Source organism: Rousettus aegyptiacus, unplaced genomic scaffold, assembly GCF_014176215.1.
Source record: "Rousettus aegyptiacus isolate mRouAeg1 unplaced genomic scaffold, mRouAeg1.p scaffold_m13_p_1, whole genome shotgun sequence".
Lineage (NCBI taxonomy): Eukaryota > Metazoa > Chordata > Mammalia > Chiroptera > Pteropodidae > Rousettus > Rousettus aegyptiacus.
Window position 1 is genome coordinate 47,672,425 of NW_023416284.1, and position 18,774 is coordinate 47,691,198.

Genomic DNA, 18,774 nt, shown 5'->3' on the forward strand with positions numbered 1-18,774 from the left:
AGCCCTGTCGATGGCCTCTGCTACAGAGGCACAGGCTAAGAGGCAAGGTAATACAGGGAGCCATGCTATCTGCATTTAGGTCCCAGCTTTCCTACTTTGTGTATCCTTGGCAAGCTACTTAGCTTCTTTAAGCTTCTATTTCCTTATCTGTAAAATAGATTTTAAAAGATTAGTTATTTTCATCTCCAAAATGCTTATTTCTCCTTTCCTGAACCTGCCTTCTATGCCCTTCTACCTACTCATGCCACCTATATACATTCATTCCAAGGATATACAGGATGAACATCCAACTATAAATAACACCTAAGTTGTATTAAAAACAAAACCTTCTCTCATTTTCAGTGGCTCAAATGACAGGTGAATTTAGAAAGATAAAACAAACTTCTGTTAATTTTACCAAATTGAACCACTTATTAAATGGTATTGAATCATTTGGCAAAACTAATAAAATAAATTAATTTACATAAATTATGCAGTCACTAGATAAACAACTTTTATGATTAGTTTGGATGTGTGGCTTTTTCAAAACTTCTTGGCCATGTGACCTTTTAAAATGTCTGACTGATGTATTTATTTTTCCAGTTTATCTTTATTAGAAGAATTTGACTGTAGCTGTAATGAACTGGAGTCTCTGCCTTCTACTATTGGCTACCTTCATAGTCTTCGAACATTAGCAGTCGATGAGAATTTCCTTCCAGAATTACCAAGAGAAGTGAGGAATAAACTTTTTTCTATTAGTTAACTTTTAATGGTTCTGTTTTGAGATTAAATCCTAACAGGTGCGACAGCTGTGTAGATTCATGAATTAAGTTTGAATATATATAGGAATTGCCTTTGTGTGTATTTGTTAATCATTCTCTTCTAAATGACAAGTGATAAGTTCTTGTATTTGATCCAGGAAATACATTTGACTTCAACATTGCTTGCAAAGAAAAGTAATAAAATATTGTAAATAAATTAATGCTAAGAATAGAATTTCAAATAATTTAATTTATGCATTTTACTTTTAAGAATAGTAATAAATAACATTTTGGAATAATTATATTTTCATTTCAGAAGTGAAAGATTTTTTAATGTAAATTAGTTTTTTAAAGTATTATGTTGGATAATAATATTATTTTAACATCAGGATTTACTAGTAGGTTCTTTTAATTTCTATCTGTAAATGAGATTTTAATTTATTAATGTCAAGAAAAAATTGTGAAGTATATTTTCTATTTAACATTTTCTACAAAATGCTTCCATAATGAAGAAGCAATAACCCATATATTACTACTTTTGAGCCAAAAGTTATAAATAAAAATGACAAATGTTATTATAATTTGAAGTAAAAAGTAACTTTGCCAAGGAAATGTCAACAAAACTTCATTTATTGAATGTATAACCTATTATAAATATAGAAGTGTTAGTATTTACTTGGATGGGCAAAAAACAACATGATTTATGAAAACAATGATGTAAACAAGTATTCCAGTACTAAAATTATAAATAAAATTCTTCATAATATGCAAAAGAATATGAGATAATATACATTCCCTTGATACCTAAAAATATTATAATACATTTACATATTTTTAAATGAAATTATAAAAATAAAACAATACAGATATTAAAAGAGAATCTTAAAAGTGTTAAGAAAATCTATAAATTAATCAAATTATTACATAAATTATAAAATTTAATATAACAAATAGCCTACACCGTGATTCTTACTTTTTTGTTCTTGTTATACTACCTATAGATTGGAAGCTGTAAGAATGTAACAGTTATGTCTCTACGCTCCAATAAACTGGAATTTCTTCCTGAAGAAATTGGTCAGATGCAGAAACTAAGAGTCTTAAATTTGAGTGACAACAGGTAATTCTGCAACATATCAAATCACATATTAGTTATTTACCAAAAGCAAATTATTATTTCTTGTGCATAGATATGAATATATGCAGACATATATATTTTTTATGTATGTTTTTATGTCTCTAGTAAATTAAATGGGCAATGTGTATATCATCGACAACACCAGAATTCTGGTAAAAATATTTCCAGGAAGCTAATAGTAAAAAGACAGGTTTATATATTGTGGTAAGGGCAACCAAATGGTTAGTCATGTTCAGAGCAGGATGAACAAAGAAAGCATGGATCCTCTTCTTATAACAAAGGTGTTATATTGGTAGATGGAGAAAAAGAAAAAGTAAAACTGCAAGTCATCTTTGTTTCTACCACAATTGTCCTCAAATAGGAAAAGATAAAAATAAATATTGAATAAAGATAACTGCTAAGAAGTGATTATGGGATAGAATGTTTGAAATCTTTGTTTTCAATAAGTTTCAATTAGACTAATAATAATATGAGAAGCTGAGAGACTTTGCAACAATATCGTCAAGATTACCTTCAATGGAATCATTAAAAATGTTCAGATTCTGAAAGTTTCACTAAACGTGGGAGTTCTCATTGGTTTAAAAAAAAATAATGTGAATTTTAAAAAGCTATTCATTTAGCAGCTCAGTAATATTCTCATGTAAGAGAATAAAACATTTTATTAAAAGGTTTTGAGATTTTATTTTTAAAACCAAGATGACAAGGGACCTTCCTAGCTTGGTGCAACAAGAGTAAGTCATGTCTTACCAACCTCGTTTTCTGTTTGGACTGGATTACAAAACAGGAAAATGAGGGAAATGCATTGAATGTTGTGCCTGACTTTCAGCAAGACTTTTATCAAATTTTTCTAATTACATTCTTAATATGGTCAGAGAGATATCATAGAAAAAATAGACTCCCAATGAATTCAATTATAGTTCCTCAGTGAAGCCACACTCCATTAATGTAAACCTGGTGGGAGGGTTTTCGTGATGAGCTGTAAAGGTCTCTCCTAAATTCTTCATGTGCTCAACTTTAATATATTAATAAACTAATTGATGACATAGAAAATATGCTTATCAAATATTTTTAAAATGATTTATAGTTAGGACTACTAATGAAGTTATTTCTTCAACAAATATAGCATACTTGAGCACCTACCTACCTAACATGGGACAGACACCTTTCTAGCTGCTGGTGTAAAAGATATGAATAATACATTGAGAATCTCATAATATCAGGATTTTAAATACTACATCAGGCCAGTACAGTGACTAAAACATAGGTTAGAGACAAATAAATTTTTTAAATTAATGAATTAATCAATGAATCTTATCCTGAGAGTCAAATCAATATTTAGCCAAAGTTGAGGCCAAAGTTGAATATTATCATCAGATAAAAGATTAAATATGAAATGTTATCCAAAAGTCATGATTATTCTAATTTTATATTTAAAATATAATACATTTCTAAAGTGTGGCATTTGTTCAAGAAAAATGATTTCTTCGTACTGTCAACTGTAAGATTGATTCTGTTGTCAATTTAATACATATTTGTGATACAAAATAAAAGCCACTTTCAATAGTAGCCACTAGAAGAGCAAGGAAAATGAGGGTAACATCCTCCTCCAATAATTTCTTTTCTTTATACTCTATGTTTATGACTGGATTGATGATGACTTATCATGGATAATGTTGTTTGTGATTCTGGAGAGTGTTCCCCTCATGTAATTTTGGTACAGCAGAATTAATGTTCTACTTTCAATTCATCTCCATATCATAAGAAAATTCTCCCCATAGACCTTACTTCATAATTTCTGGCTTAAATGAAATTAAATAACTAAAATTGGAAACAACTTTTATGGGTAATTTGGTTTGATGTTATAAATGCTAGTGTAACAAATAATTCTATAAAAAGAGAATTATGATGTAATTTAATTTCTGTTATTTTTTATATTCTTATTTATGCTTTACAAATATTTAAAATCTCAGAAAGATTATATTCATCTTAAAGTTATATAGCTAATGCATACTCTGTTATTTGTATTGGTTGTCATATCTTCTCATATTCACTAAATTATTTGAAAGTGCTTAACTGCTTCTGCAAAAAAATTAACTGTTAATCCTTATTAATTATTGTAACATTTTCCACTTCTATTATCACAATATTTTATTTATTCACCAATTGACTGATAGACTTTTGACATATTAAAACCTTAAGAAAATTTTATTATTATAAGTTATATCTTTAAAAGTTTATCTGCATTCGAAAGTAGAAATGCAGATTAACAATAAATCCATTGGCATATTTTGTTCATATTACTCACTTTGCTGACTATCTGTCATGTAAATCATAATTTATTGTTCATGTACAGTTTCAGGATATCAGGTAGTATGTTGAAGATGGCTTTTGACTATTTGGCCTTTTAAAGGCCGAAGCCAATTCTAAATAGATAACTTTAACTGAATACCTAGACCGATGCCAAATTTCACATATTTCAAAATGCTATTTTTAGAGATTCCCTCATTGCATATCTATATAATACAAGGATGAAGGAACAAAGGGACACACTTTCAAGAGTCAACCTAATGTTGGGAGCTGTAAATTCCTTTAACAGTAAGACAGACATGGCCCCTTGCCCTCATGGAGCCTATAGTTTTCTGGGGTGTATCAGAGGGTAAAAAAAAAAAAAAAAGAAAGAAAAGAAAAGAAAAAAGGAGAGGAGAGGACAGGACAGGACAGGAGAGGACAGGACAAGACAAGACACGACAAGACAAGAGAAAAGAAGACAAGAGAAGAGAAGAGAAGAGAAAGAAAAGCCTCAAAAATGAATATATAATTAAAAACTGTGATATGTTTATGAAGGAAAATACAGGTGCTTTGAGACTAAGATGAAAAAAGTAATCTAAATGAGGAGTCAGGAAAAAGCCTCTTTAAAAAAAAAAAATGACATTTAAGCTAAGAGCTAAAGGATATGTGGGATTTAGTCAAGTGAAGTATGAGAGAAAGAGTATTCCAGGCAGAGAAAAGAGCTTGGCTTATCCTCGTCGTAGGCTGAGAATGCCAGTGGTGCTGACAGGACTAAGGAAAAGAATAGCAGAAGTTTCCCAGAGGGGTTTTGGGGGCCGGATCCTGTAAAGTCTGAAAGGCATGTTAGCATGGATTTTGGATTTTATGTTAGATGCAAAGGAAAGCATTTAAAGAGTTGTAAACAGAATATTTTCACTTTTTGAAATTGCTCAGGCTACTCAATGGAAAAAGAATTGGAGAGAAGAAGAATGAAACCAATAAATTATAGTATTTTAACTAATTCTTCATGAAAATTAACTACATTTATCTTCACCCATACTATTAGAATTTTCTTGTTTTTTGCAGATTGAAGAATCTGCCATTCTCATTTACCAAACTTAAGGAGCTTGCAGCTCTGTGGCTTTCTGACAACCAGGTAACAACTTTTATTACCTGATTTATTCGCTTTATTAAGATGAACGATAATTGAAACTGAATTACCAGCTTATTCCCAATAGATACCATCGACAATTAGTACAAAATAATTAGAGGAGAGATTTTTGTAAAGGTAGTAATTCAAATGTTTATTTTTTTGCTGTAACAAAACAGCACTATAATCTTCACCCTCTTTAAATATTCAATTTTGCTTCTACTTCATTCTCAGATATCTAAAATATAAAATGATCATTTTTATAGCTTTTTACCTCAAGGTGGTACATGTCCTTAGAGGATGTACTTTAATTATATCTCTGAATATAAAAAATAGGAAATCATTACCACAATCCCCACAAGAGAGAATTAATATCCTCTATATTCCTTTTTATTCTTATACTCTTAATTATAATCAACTTAATTCTAAAACTATTCCAGAAATTTTCAGGTATCTTTTGTAACTATTATCAGTATTTTCTGTAAAATTGCTTTGATATTATTTCTTCGTTGTAAAAACAGATTATAATTAAATAAATAATGGAGTATTAATGAATACTTTTATTAACTGGAAGGTAACCAGAAACAGTTGAAGACATCTGATTTGCCACCAGAAAACTGATGATAAACAATTTTGACATAGCCTATTAGTCTTCTTTTAATCTTTTCTTATAATCCTGAAATTTTGAAACTTCTGTCCCAAAATATGAATAGCCAGATGAAAACAAATTATAGGGAATTTAGTTTGTCGTCATTATTTCCTGAGCATAAAATCAACATTACTAATAAATGAATCCTTCAAATTTCTACATATTGGGCTACTTTTGGTTAAAAAAATTAAAACAAACCTCTACCAAATGTAAATTGTTAAGTGTAAGAATAAGGTTTGTGCTCCCGCAGTCATTATAGAACTTGCTTCCACCTACTGCGTAAAAAATTAGATTGTCATTTAAATTCAAATCTTATTAATGAACTAAAAGTCATCAATATATCCTTATAAATAAAGCACTGCTGGAATCAATGTGAATTACGCTAATGGAACAGACTATTCAGTGTTCCTTGTGAAAAAAATCCCCTAATATTACAATTTATTATTCTTCTGGGAGAATGAAGAGAACAATGACTGCATCATTTAACATTTATTAGAACAGTGATTTATTTAATGAGTTTTTGACTCAGTTTCATGAGACAAGGTATCCCAAATCCCCTTTGTGCTTCACTCCTGTTAATAAATGTCAAGAAGCTGATTTTTAAAACATTAGATAAAAGAATCACTTCCAGTATATTTCCATATATAATGTATATATAATATCAGATTTTTAAAAACCCTTTTAAAATAATATTTCTGAAATCAAATAGAGAATTAAATTTTACCATCTATAGGTAAACATATTGTGATATATCAGATGCAAGTACGGCTGCTGTTTTGTATGTGGACTCTGTCTTTGGTGACAAAAATAGCTCTTAAAAATAAATACTTATTCTTTTACCTAGTTAAATTCATAGATGATCTTGCATAGCATCAATTTGATAGCAAATTCCATTTCACTTTTTAGGACAACAGCTCATTGAAAATGAATGAGCATATAGAATCATACTGAAAGCTTACTTACTTGAAACAATTTAGCACATTATGGTCTCTTCAGGATTAACACTGACATTGTTCAGTGAGGATGAATAATTATGTGAAAGAGTATACTAGAGGAAAAGAAAACTCATTGTGAAGACCTTAGAATTTGAAAATATTCTCTAGCAATAGTCTCATTTTATGTTACACTTTATTTCATTACTTTTTCCTTTGCTTTTTAAAAAATTTTTCATTCAGCTTGGTGAGTTCAGACTATTGACTATTATCTTATATAAGAGAAATATTCTTTATATTTGCTAGCTTATTAATCTAATTTATATGTTCTTTGCTTCTAGTCCAAAGCCCTTATCCCTTTACAAACTGAAGCCCATCCAGAAACAAAGCAAAGAGTATTGACTAACTACATGTTTCCCCAGCAACCTCGTGGCGATGAAGGTAAATTATCAGTAGAAATTTCTCCTATACGTATATAATTATGGACAAAAGAGATGAAATTCGTTCTGCTCTCTGGCCAGGAATACTGGCACATGAACCAAGCCATAAAGGTAATTACATGACATACATAAATCATTTGGAGGTTAACTATAAATGTGCATCTTATCTTCCACACTATAATATTTTAAATAAGATTTCAAAAATATAACTCTTCATTTTATTACTTACATAAAAAGAATGTTGACTTTTGGGATCAACTTTTTCTCTTGATGGATCTCAAGACACAGAACCAGTTAATCAAATGTGGTAAACAGGTAATTGAAATGAGCTAAAAAGAATCAGGTCTTAAGGAAGGTTCAATGAACTTGTTTATTGCCTGTGTTCCCTAATTTCATGAACACAATTTAAACATTTAGTCCCATGATTCCAGGCCTGAAATTATTTCATATTGTATCAACCATACAAAGATGACTTACAAATGATGAGCATTCCTTCTTCTTCAAGTTGTTTCCCTAAACAATGCCAGCAACTATGATAGGAATAGTTTTTATAAATTCTAAACCTTTTATAATAATTAAAATTTCTATCCTATGATCCCATTACTCATAACATGTTTAAAGATTTGTCCTTTATCATTGTGAACTCAATATAGGCTTCTTTGCCCAAACCAGCACAGACTGTCATGCACATTTTCTAGTCTAACAGTCATAGTAATTATTGGAAGAGTAAACGCACTTTAATCCACCCATGAATTAAATTCACTCAAGCTGCTTGAATGAGACAAACTTTTAAAAGAAACTATTCACTTATATATTTCTTATCTTTAGGGATAATTATAATAAACGTCTTTAGCCTTTTATTTCCAAATGTAAATGAATTATTTTAGGATAGTTTAGGATATTTCTATTTAAATTTTGACTTAGAGAAATAGGAAAAAGGAAGAATGTTTTCGTATGTATTTTTCAGACTTTAAAAAATCGATCTTTTGAATTTATGAAATAAAAGCCACCATGTTTACATATGTACAAGAAAAGTCTTAAGTAAGACTTATGTTTAATTCATCTTACCTTTACTTATATTTACATTTTAATATCTCTAGATTATCAAAATATTTCATTTCAAAAGGAGGTAGGGAAAAATGAAAGTGCCTCATATTCATGATTATTTCTGAGATCCAGTTTCACAGATTAAATCCCTAATTTGTTCTGGGGAGTGAGGTAGATCTAGTTAGATAAGGTATAGCATTTAGAAATTAGTCTTGTTTTGTTTTGTTTTGGTATCCTTTGGAAGAGAGAGTTGATATTAGAAAAGTTTTTTTGAACTTTAAGAAACTCGCCCTATGGTATTTCAGGCAGAAGTATGATAAATGAATGTTCAGAATCTCTTGCGACAAACAAGAAAATATATGATAAAGTTTATCTTTGCGGAAATAAGTTAGCTCAAACAAAATACTTTTATTTATAAGGTTTATAAGCAAGTCTTAAAACTCAGCTGTAGTATTCTTAGTAAATTGAGGATGACATTGGTACTACCATTGTGTAGTTATGAAGATTAAAAAGATAACATTTTTAAGTGCTTAGTCCAGCTCTCTCTATTATTACTGTCCTATGAATAGTTCATTCTCTACACTTGAAATCCTCCGAACTCCAAAACAAAATTAATGTATACTTAGGAAAGCTGAATTTGAGTTAAGACATTAAAAGACCATGTAATAACTATCAAGAGAATTTTATTCCTTCTTTCCTCTTTCTTTCCTTCTTTCTTTCTTCCTTTTTCTTTTTATTTCCTTCTTTATTCTTTATTCTCTTTATTTTTCTTTTTGTTTTTAATTTTTGTATTTGTTTGTAGTACCTATCACCATTTTTTTTGCATGAGGTACTAAGCTCAATTAATAACACTTGATGTTAAAAAAAGAAAAAAAGCAATAATACTTTGAAATCTAACTGTAGATTTCCAGTCAGACAGTGACAGCTTTAATCCTACACTGTGGGAAGAGCAGAGACAACAACGCATGACTGTTGCCTTTGAATTTGAAGAAAAAAAGGAAGATGATGATAATGCTGGGAAAGTTAAGGTGAACCTTTTAATTTTTGTTCCTTCTTTCTTCTTATTTTTTCTTGTTCAATGTTATTCAAATGGACTTTGGGACAAAGTCTCAGGGTGGTACGTTTCATTATAGCAGAAGGGTAATTTTGGAAGCATGGGTGTGCTTCAGAATAAGACTAATACCTCAATTCTGACTGAGCATATTTGATATGCCACCACATCTTACAGAATAACATGAAAGAGATTCAAGGTGAGAGAGTCAAAAAAAACCAAACAGACAAATCTGGGTGATGGGCTTTACCTGGGCATCATTTTACATCTTTGAAACACCAACATGGTTTTCTTTTAATCACTGAGCAAGGAAACATGCAGACTCTAAGAGGCCAAAATACACATTCATAGAAGATCCAACAGATTAATATATTACATTGGCATCAAAATCTCTGAAAGATTTTATATTCCTGGGATTTTTGAGAAGAATGTATGAGTTTTCTTAAATGTAAGGAAGAGTTTTAAAGGAAGTGAGTACCTAATAATAAGTGATGTTCCTTAGAGAAAACTTCAATTTTTTAACACCAAAGCATATTTTAAAAGATCCTTTATTGGAACGAATCTAAGTCAAGTAACGAGGTCGAATTTTAAAAATCTATATTTTTTCATTATTTATATTTGAAATATCAGAATCGATATAGATTTTATCAATATCAGGTTTCATGCTATAATTATAGCAAAATCTTGAATCTCTCATTAATTTTTATGGTATTATTCGTGCATTTTTTCCAACATGAGTACTAACAGCTCTCACTCTTAGCAACTAATTAGCTAAGTAATTGTATATGCATTCTATTAATAGATCTAGATTGTGCAATGTATTCTTTTCTGTCCTCTCACTCTCATATTTTCTAAACATTTTTCTAAAACCAACACACTCCAGAACTTTACTAGAATTAGACAGTAAGGTAATAGACCAGGCCTATTTCAAACCTATATCACTGTGGAGAACCCAAAATGGATTCCCAAATCAAAATGATAATTCTGTTAAAGATTTGGGTTAAAAAAAAATGTTTCTGAATGGTTCGTTAGTGCTATCTAATAACCAAAGAGACATTTTTTATTGTGAATTCCTAGAAAAACTAATGCTAAACTAAAAATAAACAAAAACTTTTTAGAACATTTCAGTTTTATTTTTTTTAAGAATTTCATAAGTTAAATCCAGAACCTATGGATGATGCATTCTATACTGGACCTCTGATTCATTTTTTTGCTCCATCAAATGTCAAAAACTATGTACTTCTTCCTAAAAATCTGTATTCAAAGTATGCAAGAGGAAAAGAGTGTTTTTAACATAGTCTTGCATGTGTGTCACTGAAAACATAAAATATAGTAAATTCAAACAATTATTTAGAAGCCCTGTTTGTGTGTTATGTAATCGGGTTTCCTTATAATCAGAGTAGGTTCATTATACTTTAGAGTGCATTTTTCTCTCAGTTTATTTATATTTGGTTTATTTATATATTTGCAAAACCCATGTGTTTCCTTAATCTCAAACTACTCGGCTTTGACTAATTTGAATATTTCCAATGCCATTGGCTATTGGACAAATTAGAACACAAACAAACTTCTAAATAAATCATCATGGAAATATGATGAATGAAATATATTAAAATACTTAAATTAATAACGTTTCTGGTTCATTACATGTACATTAGATTTAGCATCATTTTGCCTTTAATTTGCATAAAATTTAAAAAGGAACCAGTGACCTGTGCCATCAACTTCCAAATGAACTAGAGTATAATGCCCTACTTATATTGTATACAGTGTAGTATGAATGCTGCATTGTGTGAGGAAATTGTGACATATGATAGCTTCATATGATATCGGTACTGTTTTATTACATAGAATTAAAACTAATTTTCTGATGGTCGTTTTAAATGCATTACCCAGAGTGAAAAAATATATATATCAAGAGTAGAAAAATGATAAAGTGAAAGTATTGCTACAGTGCTCCTCTTTCTCCCAGAAAATGGAGATTCCTTCTCCCACAGGATCACTCCTGCCAAGCCCCATGGGAAAGGGGCCAGCGTGGGATTACTCTCCAACCTGCCAGACTGTCTGGCGATTGCTGCACACCATGGGCCAGGTGTGATCAGCAGATCCAAGATATGCCTGTCCCCCAGAATGACCCACAGCTGGCATGGGGTTGTATAAGTGGCCTCCAGCAGGAAAGGAGCATATGTACTCCATTGCCAGTTGCAGCACAGTCCACCACTCTTCCCTCTCTAAGTGGCAGACAGGTAGGCCTAGGTGTTTGGGGTAGGAGAATCTCCCATGTAGAGGCACTCTTGGAACAGTGGTTTATGGGCTATGTTCTGCATGATTTGGGGTAAGAAATGTTAATCATATAGAAACCCTCCAATTACCAGTGTTTGCACCAAATTTGACTTTTTTGTTCATTGACCTTGGCAATGGGGTGGGAGAACTGAGTCAGAGGGGAGGGAATATCAATATGAGGTGCCTAATGGTGGGATATCTGGCATGGTTTTTGAGTTGGGTGCTTCATTTTTATTTATGTTTTTATTTTTAAGCTTTTTTCTTTAAAGTGTGGGAATACCAATAGTCAAGCAGAATGTTGATGACACTTGATAAAATCTAAATTGTCCCCACACATACATGCATTTTTTAAAAAATATCAATTCTGGGGGAGATGAACTAAACTGGATTCTTAAAATAGCATGAGATTTGAATTGAGATTTGCTGAGAGTAAACTTTGAGCACAAAGAGCATGACATCTGTTGAAAAGTATCAATTTCTCTTTCATTTGAAGGCTCAAGTGATGAGAATTCCTGTAAGAGAAGATTGGTTTGGGAGTTGTGGCAAATAGGGCTTTCTTATCTCTGTGAGTTGGGTGTTTAAGAGTTTAATGGGGGGAAAAAGTCTTATTGGGATGTTAAATACTTAATTTTTTTGTAAACTTTACCATCCACATGTAATGGACTAGATTCTTATTCTGTCTTATATTCTTTCTGCAATATAAGGCAAGCTGAGAATGCATTTTCCTAACTAAAACTGCTACTAGTTTCCTTGGTATGTAAAATGTTCTAATTAATTCCTAGAATAAGATATTTTACAATCAATAATCAAAGCATTAATTATTATTTCTCTTACTGGAATTTACAACCAAATCAAATTAGAATTTAATCATTATATAAGAAATATGTGAATTCAAAATATCACTTCTAAACACCCTAGCTTATAACATTAATTCTTTCTTCATTGCTAAATTTTTGGGAGTCTCCAACATCTTGCAGCTGCTATTTGCATTTACTGCACTTTATTTAGATCTGAGATATATAGATATATAGAATGTTGTGAAACATTTAATTTTCCAAAATTAAAATAAAATAACATTTCAGTAAAGATCTTGCATTTTAATAAAACGTATATGTAAAATGAGCAAATACTTTATGGTGAGTGATATATACAACAAATTGGTAAGAATGTAATTGACATTTCCCCCCACCTATGTGTATAATTAATAAATTTACATATATTTCATTCCATATTAGAATAAGGGAATATTTCTAGCTTATACATTTAGAAATATAAAGAAACTGCTTTTGTATGTAGGCATTACTGAGAGATTAATATATTGTGTTTGTGATCATGTTTATTCATTTCTGAAGTACTGTACACATAAGGTGAAAAGTAAGAAGGGAAACAATCTGTGAAAGGGTATAAAATATGCTTTTGCAGAGTTTACAAACATAGAATTATAAAATATATAGTTTTGTTTAAAAAGCAATTATAAAATATTTTGTTAGCTTTATGCTTTAAAAAATTAAAATATCATGTTAGCTCAATAAAATTCACATTTTAGACTTACAGTATTTTTTCCTCAAGATTGTACAAATATGTGCTGCACCTATACCAGAGAACAGCTCTGAACCAAGTAACCCTTGTATAGCATAAGCTTTGGAGTCAATGACCTGAATTTAAATTTGAATGTTGCTGCCTACTAGTTGTATGACCTCCGGCAAGTACCTTACACTGTCTGAGTCCTTGGGGGTTTTTTTCCCCATAAAATGGAAACAGATGCTATAATGAGTTGTGAAATTTAAATAAGATTTAATTATATTGATTGCAAATTATGAATTAATATTCTTAATCATTAATCGTTATTATTTATATTTAAATATGTTATAAATAATCAGTATTGTTTATTGTATAAATAACTAATAATAAGTTAAATATCCCTACATTTTGCATACTGTCCGACACATGGCAAATACTGATTAAATGATACTCATTGCTGCAATCTAAAAAAAAAAATTCAGAACAGTTGTAGGTATTATGGTTAGGCATATGTATGGTCAAATCTAAATTGTCAAAGATACCCATATTTTAAAATACATAAGTATAATATAGTATTAGAAACAGTATCTAATCTCTTCATAAGACCAATGAATTTTCATAGGACTATCATATTTATTCTCTTATTCTAGCTCTAGATTAACCCAAGCATGTGGGAGAGATGTTAGCATTCTCATTTCCTATGAGTAGAAATTGATAGGAAATCGGGGTAAACCTGTGGCTTAAATTTAGATCTTATGAGTTCAAGTCCAGTAAATACTGCCAATAGACTAGTAAATGGGAAGCAAAGAGCTTATTGTCTCTGGTGGAACGAATCTAAATTTTGTGAGACCTGACGCTTCCAGAGTTTGCAAAGGGGTCTCTTTAAGGAAAATAATATAAAATAACCATGTAAGTACATAAGTAAGCCTCCTCACGAGGCTTTGAAAAGAACCTATGCAAGTGACAGGCCCTAAACTTAAGCTTTACTAGCTTTCACAGAGAAAAAATACTCAAACGTATTCTGGTGATGTGACTAAAATAACATTAATTTGTTTATAAAATAACCAGAAAATGTTGGTACCATATTAATAAATAGTCATCTCATTGTGTCAGATGGGATATAGCATCTACAAAAAATAGATTACATTATTCAATGAAGTATTTAATTCAATTAAGGAAGAACACTTCACATTTTTTTGACTTCGATTCAATTTAGAAGTATAATTTTAGCATTAAGGATATTTTAAGGTTTGTAGAACCTTAATTTAATGCCTTACTTGAAAATTATTTTTCATTCATGTATGACTGGTTATTAAAAATTAAAATGTTTTTAATTGTTGTAATAGTCATACCATTCTATAATTTACATTTTTTAATGTAGTGTTTAGCTTTAACCTTTTAACATCAAGTATTTTTAAACACGTTCACATCCCAATGGACTTTGTCTAGCATGGATATCATTCTTTTTATGTTTATTTAGGAATCCATTATAAATTAAGTACTGAGATATATTTGTATTATCAGCTAACAATTTACACTTCCTTTGGTAAATTCTAACTTTTTCCTGGGTTATATTTCTGTAGACTTTTTCCTGTATATTATTAATTTTGTCCTTATTTATTTAGGAATATAAAAGATTAAATTACATTTAAACAATATTTATACCAGCAAAATTATCTGGTTTTTCATCAGCTTTCCAAAAATTTATTGGAAAAATAATTTTATATTTTTAGTACTGAAAGGAATATTAGAAATCATCTAGGGAAATTCTATTCCAGTATTTGATAAGGAAAAGAAGCCACAAGAAAGACAAAATACTATGATAATGAAGTTGGTGGATTTGCTAAAACTTCAGATAAGCAAAAGTGTTTGAATTCATATTTGTAGCCCTCAGATCTATACCACCATCATAGTTTCTTACATGTCATGAATTGCATGAGTGGTGAGGTGGGTATGCACCTTACCCTCTTCCTTTTTTTCTCTCATTCCCACTCTTCTTCCACCTTCTCCTCCCCAGCTCACACACACACACTTTCCATAGACACATACTCACCACAATCACATAAACCATTCCATTTGGAAAGTTGGTTCTACTCAGATGCAAAAAGCCATGATTTTTGGAACAAGCCTGGCCAAATAAATCTGCCCCTTATTTTTCTGCCCACTCCCTTTTAATTAGCATTAAACAATTTGCATCTATTACATTTAGGTATATTTTAAGTACTCTGATGGTGAGATATTCTGTATGGAATGTCTCATATTTTCTCTCTCTAAATTAAATGGGAAAATAATTATATATATATATATATATATATATATATATTCCCTAAAGTCATATTTGATATACCAAAAATGAACTCAAGAATGGAGGTAAATATCTGGATAAATATAAGCCAAAATTTGCATGCTTTCCTACAACATCTTAGAAAATGTTCTCAATTTTTTATTTCTGTTTATTGTATGACATTACCTATAAAGCATGTTACTCTATTAGGGTAAAAACTAAATATAAAAGCCACCTTGATGCACATCGTCTTAAATATTAACAAGAATTAACTACCCTATTTTTGATGTGACATGCTGATTAATGTAGACCTGTTGCATATTTGGGTAGTAGATATTGTCACCTCCCCATTTTTTAATATATGATAACTCACTCCACTTGTAAATCTTTTGAGGTCTCCTCTATCACCTGCATTGTTACTCAAAAGATATTTTTAACATCTTTAAAATAATTAATAATAATAAATTTATAAATAATTAAGATAAAGAAGGGAACAGCCTCTAAAGTATAAAAGCAGCTGATAGCAATGATTAAATTTTTCAGAGATCCCAGTCACTTACATGATCGAAGAACTGCTATTACAATCATTTGAGGGTAGGTCTCAAAGACAGGATATAATCCAAAAATTTTATTAAATCTAGAAGGGTGGGCAGAGGGAGGCGAAGTCCCACGAGGCAGAATGAGAGAAGAACACTATGTGTTCTACTCTACAGAACAGTTTCTCGGCCAGCTCAACACTCACTATACTGCATTTGGTTATACTACTACACATAAAATGGAGTAGTTTTGTGAACATGCTTGCTGAAGGTATTTTTGTGTTAAATTTCTTTTTATAAACTTCTAGGTTGAAATAAACCTAAAACGATATCCAACTCCTTACCCAGAGGATTTAAAGAATATGGTAAAATCTGTCCAAAATCTGGTGGGTAAGCCAAGCCATGGAGTACGTGTTGAGAATTCAAATCCAACTGCTAACACGGAGCAAACTGTGAAAGAAAAATATGAACACAAGTGGCCTGTAGCCCCAAAGGAGATTACAGTGGAGGTATTTCAAGGTTATTGGTAATTGCCAGTGTGGTTTGGATTTTTTGGAATTTCTAAATGATATTTTTTTTTAACTGAATAGATCTTCCTTGAAAAGTATATTTCCTAAAATATAAATGAATCTATCTACACTTTCAAACTATGAGGGTTGCATTTCATAAACCACAGATAAATGATACCCTCATAGCCTAAAATCACTAATACAGCTCCAAAAGTTTCATACACAGAAGGAATAATTTGCTCACCAGTTCAGCCTGGCCAGTAAGTGCATTATATCATTTTCATAATATCCTTTTGGCTACCCCAAACTTTTATTGTATAGGTCATTAGAAAAGACTAAATAAAGATTTTTTTATTCGGCAAATCTCAGTAAAATTTCTGATCAGATTTAGAGCCAATTTTTTCTTTAAATGTTTCCATGTTGAGTTATAGCCATTATAGGAAACACTACTATAAACAACAAAAAAGGGAGATAACTTTAAAATTTAGCTTTTTGGACTCTAGTTGTGTGACTCTTAATTCTGAATTTTTAGAATGAAATAGACATTTATTTTTATAAATTTGGTCTGAAAAGAATTCAACTACATTTATGTCACCTCTGTACTATTTCATCAACTTTTCAGATAATTTGGTTACACCTTTTTATCTTCATTAGAAACATAATTGGTATGAATATATCTAGAAGTCAATATACCTGCTTCTCAAAAATGCAGATTTGTAAAATTCCTTTACAAACCTGCATTTCAGAGTATCAATTTGTTGCATTGATTAAACACCAACTGTATATTTAGCACTGTGCTAAACACTGTAAGAGAGAAAATATATAAAATGTGTGCATAGTTCAAAAATGATTTAGAGCCCAGCTAGGTAAACCTAACAAAGATGAAATAATTAGAGAATAGATTATATAAAATATGATTACATGGCTGATTGTATGATATTGAATATAATATTCTAAGAAACTAGAGAGATAAGCAATCATTGCCAATAAGTTAAAAAGTTATGTGAATCAGTTTAAGGTTGAACTGCTTATTAATAATTAGGTAATTATTTTAAAGTCCAAAAGAAGAAAGCATCCCAGGCAAAAGGGAAACCTTAAGTAATAATAAGCATGGTGTACACATCTGCCAGCAGAGGTACTGCCCCAGAAAAGAGGCATATAGCTAGACATCTAGGGAAAGAAATTTAGTAAATATTCATTTTTAATGCTTTGTTTCTTTTGTTTATGAAATTAATATTATTTACTTTTTCCTTTCCCAAATACTACAGATATGCTATAGTAGAGCAAAAACCTTTCTTTTGTTTCTCAGCTACTGCAATGATATAAAAAGGCTTAAACCAACACTGAGCAAGTACACACTGAAAACATATACACTTCATATTTAAATCTCATGTAACCACAATTTAACATCAAAATAAGTGTGAGGTCATGATAATCCATAAACTGAGTAATTTTGCTACAACTAAGGAATCCTAAAATTACTTAATACAGGGATGGGATAGGTATGGCTTTGGGAATGAATTTCATAATAACCCAAGTATAAGAAATATATCTTAAAGTTGTCTCACAAGCACTTCAACGTTAGCAAATCCAAAATTAAATTTAATGTTTCTTTCCCTAACTTGCTTCTGCTCCTGTATTCCTGATCTTAATCTCAGCTGCCACCATTATCTGCTAATTCACTCAAGCTAGAAATCTGAGAGGTATCCTGATTCTTTTCTTTCTCTTGACTCCTTGCCCCTTCTAAACAATCATCAAAGGCTATACATTTTTATCTAAGCGTATCTCTTCTATCTTCTAAAGCCTTCAACTGGGCCTTGTATTATTGTAAAAACTGTCAACATCTTGGCTCACCTCGTCCCCATTTCCTTCCTTGCTTTGCTAGCCACCTTTCTTAAATACAAATCTAATTTTGTCCTCCTTAAAAACACTGCAGTGGGTTCGTATTGCCTGCCTAAGCCTCCTAATTAGCTAGAATAGCCAAAACTAAATAGGGCTAAGATTGAAGCTCACTCTTCAGTTTTATATTTATTTCTGTGATTCACCCCACCTTTTCTTAGTTTTCTTCTTCTACTGAACTTTTCCTGTTAATTTCACTGGTAATTTCTATATATATATATTTTAATTGAGATTCTGGATTTTCTTTCCCAACTTTTAGCCCTCCAAGAACAAGGAGAAGCTGTTTCTTTCTCTACCATCTTCTCTTCTCAAATTACTATACCCACACTA

At 30.7% G+C, this 18,774-nt stretch overlaps 1 protein-coding gene across 8 annotated transcripts in view; it reads left to right on the top strand.

Moving 5' to 3' along the window:
* LRRC7 (leucine rich repeat containing 7) overlaps positions 1 to 18,774 on the top strand; it is a 440,527-nt gene that overhangs the window by 337,205 nt on the left and 84,548 nt on the right. For 7 of the 8 annotated variants that reach the window (XR_004955289.1, XM_016148942.2, XM_016148945.2 and 4 more), the window contains 7 exons: positions 583 to 712; positions 1,742 to 1,857; positions 5,230 to 5,299; positions 7,216 to 7,315; positions 9,265 to 9,389; positions 11,410 to 11,658; positions 16,345 to 16,545. Coding sequence is in view for 7 of the 8 variants with exons in the window: in XM_016148942.2 (XP_016004428.1) it covers positions 583 to 712; positions 1,742 to 1,857; positions 5,230 to 5,299; positions 7,216 to 7,315; positions 9,265 to 9,389; positions 11,410 to 11,658; positions 16,345 to 16,545 (991 nt within the window). In the remaining variant the exon portion in view is untranslated. The remainder of the gene's footprint in view (positions 1 to 582; positions 713 to 1,741; positions 1,858 to 5,229; positions 5,300 to 7,215; positions 7,316 to 9,264; positions 9,390 to 11,409; positions 11,659 to 16,344; positions 16,546 to 18,774) is intronic. The other variant, XM_016148946.2, reaches the window with a different exon arrangement.